Source organism: Ananas comosus, unplaced genomic scaffold, assembly GCF_001540865.1.
Source record: "Ananas comosus cultivar F153 unplaced genomic scaffold, ASM154086v1, whole genome shotgun sequence".
NCBI classification, from domain to species: domain Eukaryota; kingdom Viridiplantae; phylum Streptophyta; class Magnoliopsida; order Poales; family Bromeliaceae; genus Ananas; species Ananas comosus.
Window position 1 is genome coordinate 1 of NW_017893132.1, and position 3,044 is coordinate 3,044.

The 3,044-nt window shown below is 35.6% G+C and overlaps 1 protein-coding gene across 1 annotated transcript; it reads right to left on the minus strand.

Annotated features, from left to right (window-relative positions):
- Positions 1-1,314: 1,314 nt before the first annotated feature.
- On the minus strand, positions 1,315-2,283 carry LOC109705517 (germin-like protein 8-2). Its single transcript, XM_020226247.1, has 2 exons — positions 2,128-2,283; positions 1,315-2,019 (listed from the first exon to the last, which is right to left on the minus strand). Exons 1-2 carry the CDS (start codon positions 2,237-2,239, stop codon positions 1,484-1,486), a joined length of 648 nt encoding a protein of 215 aa, XP_020081836.1. The 5' UTR covers positions 2,240-2,283; the 3' UTR covers positions 1,315-1,483.
- Positions 2,284-3,044: the final 761 nt, after the last annotated feature.

Genomic DNA, 3,044 nt, shown 5'->3' on the forward strand with positions numbered 1-3,044 from the left:
GTACATTTATTATGGTTATTTTAATTGATGCATAAGAGTTATTGATTATTATATCTTGTTTCACCTAGTGACATGTTATTTTTACTGTTTATATTGATCCTGTTAAAAGTGTGATAGTATGCTACTATTTATTCATATTATCTTCAGTTATTCATTCAATTATGCCTTTAGTTGATGCATGGGTTAGTCTTTAGAAATTTTCAGTATCCTTAGTAAATGCAGGATTGATATAGATATCACTTATGAGAGGGTTGATTATGACTTCGAGTTATAGGTTTAGAGGCATGATCGATATGTGGATTTAGAGATTAGTTTATGTATAGTCTAGTATTTCAGTTTATTCTATACTTTTTTGCCTCTAGTAGATCTGGTGGGAAAGCTGTGATTGTCGCCGACCGTACCCACTAAAAACTGCTATTTAGTAGTTCTTACACTCTCTTGTGGATTACTTTTCAGTGATTCTGAGCCAGTGGTTGATCGAGGTAATGGGATCGCACCATAGATAGCAACTTCTACCCGTGTCTTTGAGCTATATAGGAGCACCCAGCTAGATAGCTTTTAGATTATGTGCTATACATCAAGACTGGTAAGGTCAGGGCCTTTTATTTGTATATTTATATTTTAGAGTTGCGATTTTATCTACAGTGATGTATGGTAGGTTTTACTGTCATTTACAGTTCTTTAATACATGTTGGATGTTAGTTATAAACTCTAGAAATGATTTCGTGGATGATTCAGGGATTAGAATTACTTTGCTACTACTCTGATTTGTTAACGCTTCGTTTGGACAAGAAACACCCTATCCGTTCGGCGGTCTGTTGTCATCCCGTGGGTTCCGCTGTGGAATCGGCGCGTGACATTAACTAGAATATTTTATCCCGACTAAAAAATGCTCTTTTTGGCGGTTTTGTTATCCACGCTTTATTCTAGAACTAAATGGGTACTAAAGCTTTATAAATCTAGTAGAAAAGCTTAGGACTCTGATGGTGATATTTAGTTAGTAACTTTTTTTGCATGAGATATGCTACTTGTACATCCAAAAATGAATGTAAATTTTACATCCATTCACCCAAAAATTAGATAGTTTTTATGTTTTTCATATTAAAGTAAAATATTGATAACGTGTACGTATGATGTAAATTCATACCTACATTTTGGATGTTTAGGTAGTAGTGCTCTTGCTCCACATACAATATTTATAAATCCATAAAACAGCAGTAAAGGAGGTCCAATAGATTAAACACTATCCAGTAATTAATTACTATATTAAATAAATCTTTATTACATACATAAAATACTAATGATGCACATATGTGAATCAAGACATATTACGACTTTCTTTTTATTGCTGCTGATACATGCAAACAAACACACAAATGTTTGCTTATTGAGATGATCAATTAGTACGAACAATCAAGTAACTAATAAAATCGCATGAAATTAAGTCTCCTTCATGCGTTTATAAATTGTTGTTCTTGATCATTTAGAGCTGAGTTTGGATCCAATCTACAATCTTCTTATCTAGCTGAAATGCCTTGGCGAGAATGTCATCTGAGATGGGGGGGTTCGACTTGAAGACTGCGTTAGCTATAGTGATCAGGCCAGGATTCTGACTACTGAGACCTGAAATGCCAAAGCCACTTGTCTTCCCAACATTGAACTGGAAGTGAATAAGCCCTTCGGGAAACACGAACACATCGCCCTTGTTCAAGACTTTGGAAAAGAGTTTGTTATCTGGGTTTGATGTAACGAATCCAACATAGAATGTGCCTTCCACTACTGTGAAGACCTCCGTCGCTCGCGGGTGAGTGTGAGGTGGGTTGAGACCATAGGGTGCAAAGTCCAATCGGGCTAAGGAAATGCCGAGCGTGTTGAGTCCGGGAAGTGCCATTGCGTTAACTAGATTCGCATTGAACCCCAATTTGTTCATTGTGTTACCGGGTTGGTCAAGCCCCTTGAAGAAGAAATCTTCGGGCGTGGTGAAATTCGGATTCTTGCAAACAAGTCCATTCACAAACACTGCAGAAGAAAACAAAAACAGTACAAATTCACTAAGTAATCATACTAAAATAAATCACTAGAAAAGAAAAGAAAGAGCAAAACAGGAGAAAAAGTATATACACGTACCAGGGGAGTTCATATCGGCGACGCAAAAGTCTTGGAGAGGACTAGGATCAGAGGCAATGGCTTGAGAAAGCACGAGGGCGAGGAGAGCAAAGAGGAGAACGCGAGAAGCCATTTCTATTACTCTCTTCTTAGCTAGTTATTTAATTAGAAGATGTAATTGAGTGTGTTATGGTGCTATGGGTTAGAGGAGAGGGGTATATATAGAGGATATATAAGGCTACGAAAGTGTCTTTGAGAAGGTAGTAATCAATTGGTAAATTGAACACGTCAAAGTCAAGTTAACTTTTCTCTTTATTTTGCGCGTATCTTTGTCCAAGTACTACATTTGAATGGGTCATGGTGTAAGCATACAATATAAGTAGATTGATGACCTTATAATACTCTCCAACTATATCCTTTTTAAGTTATTTGTTTCTACGTCAAGGATAATTAAGCTTCCCGTGTCTCTGCATGAAAGAGCCTATGTATTGCGACACGAATGACACCATGTGCTATTTGACAGGAATTTTTATAAATTCAATGGCTAAATTACATAAAACTCTCCTGTCAAAGCTCGAATTTTTATTTCCCCCCTGTCATTTAAAACCTACACTTTGCCCCCTTGTAAAATAGAAAATATTCACAGTGGGGTACGGTGTGAACTGTGATGATAAAATGACCATTTTGCCCCTCACTATTTTGCCCTTCAATTTTTACTGTTAATTGAAAAGTGGTAAACATATCAATTCACCTTATTAACTAATTAGAATAAAGTATTTTATTTATTATTAACTAAATTTTTAGAACAGATTCTAACGTTAAGGACATATTTGAAAACATCAGGATTTTTGTATGGACAACATATGAAAGTTGAACTTTCTATAAATATATTTACAATTCACTATATTTGCCGGAAACTATATGAAATTAATCATTTT

What these genes read in the sequence shown, in the direction of transcription:
- LOC109705517 (XM_020226247.1), bottom strand. Translation starts at nt 2,239, where the DNA reads ATGGCTTCTCGCGTTCTCCTCTTTGCTCTCCTCGCCCTCGTGCTTTCT. An exon ending in CGCCGATATGAACTCCCCTG is followed by an intron (nt 2,020 to 2,127) that starts GTACGTGTATAT and finishes TTTCTTCTGCAG; the next exon opens with TGTTTGTGAATGGACTTGTT.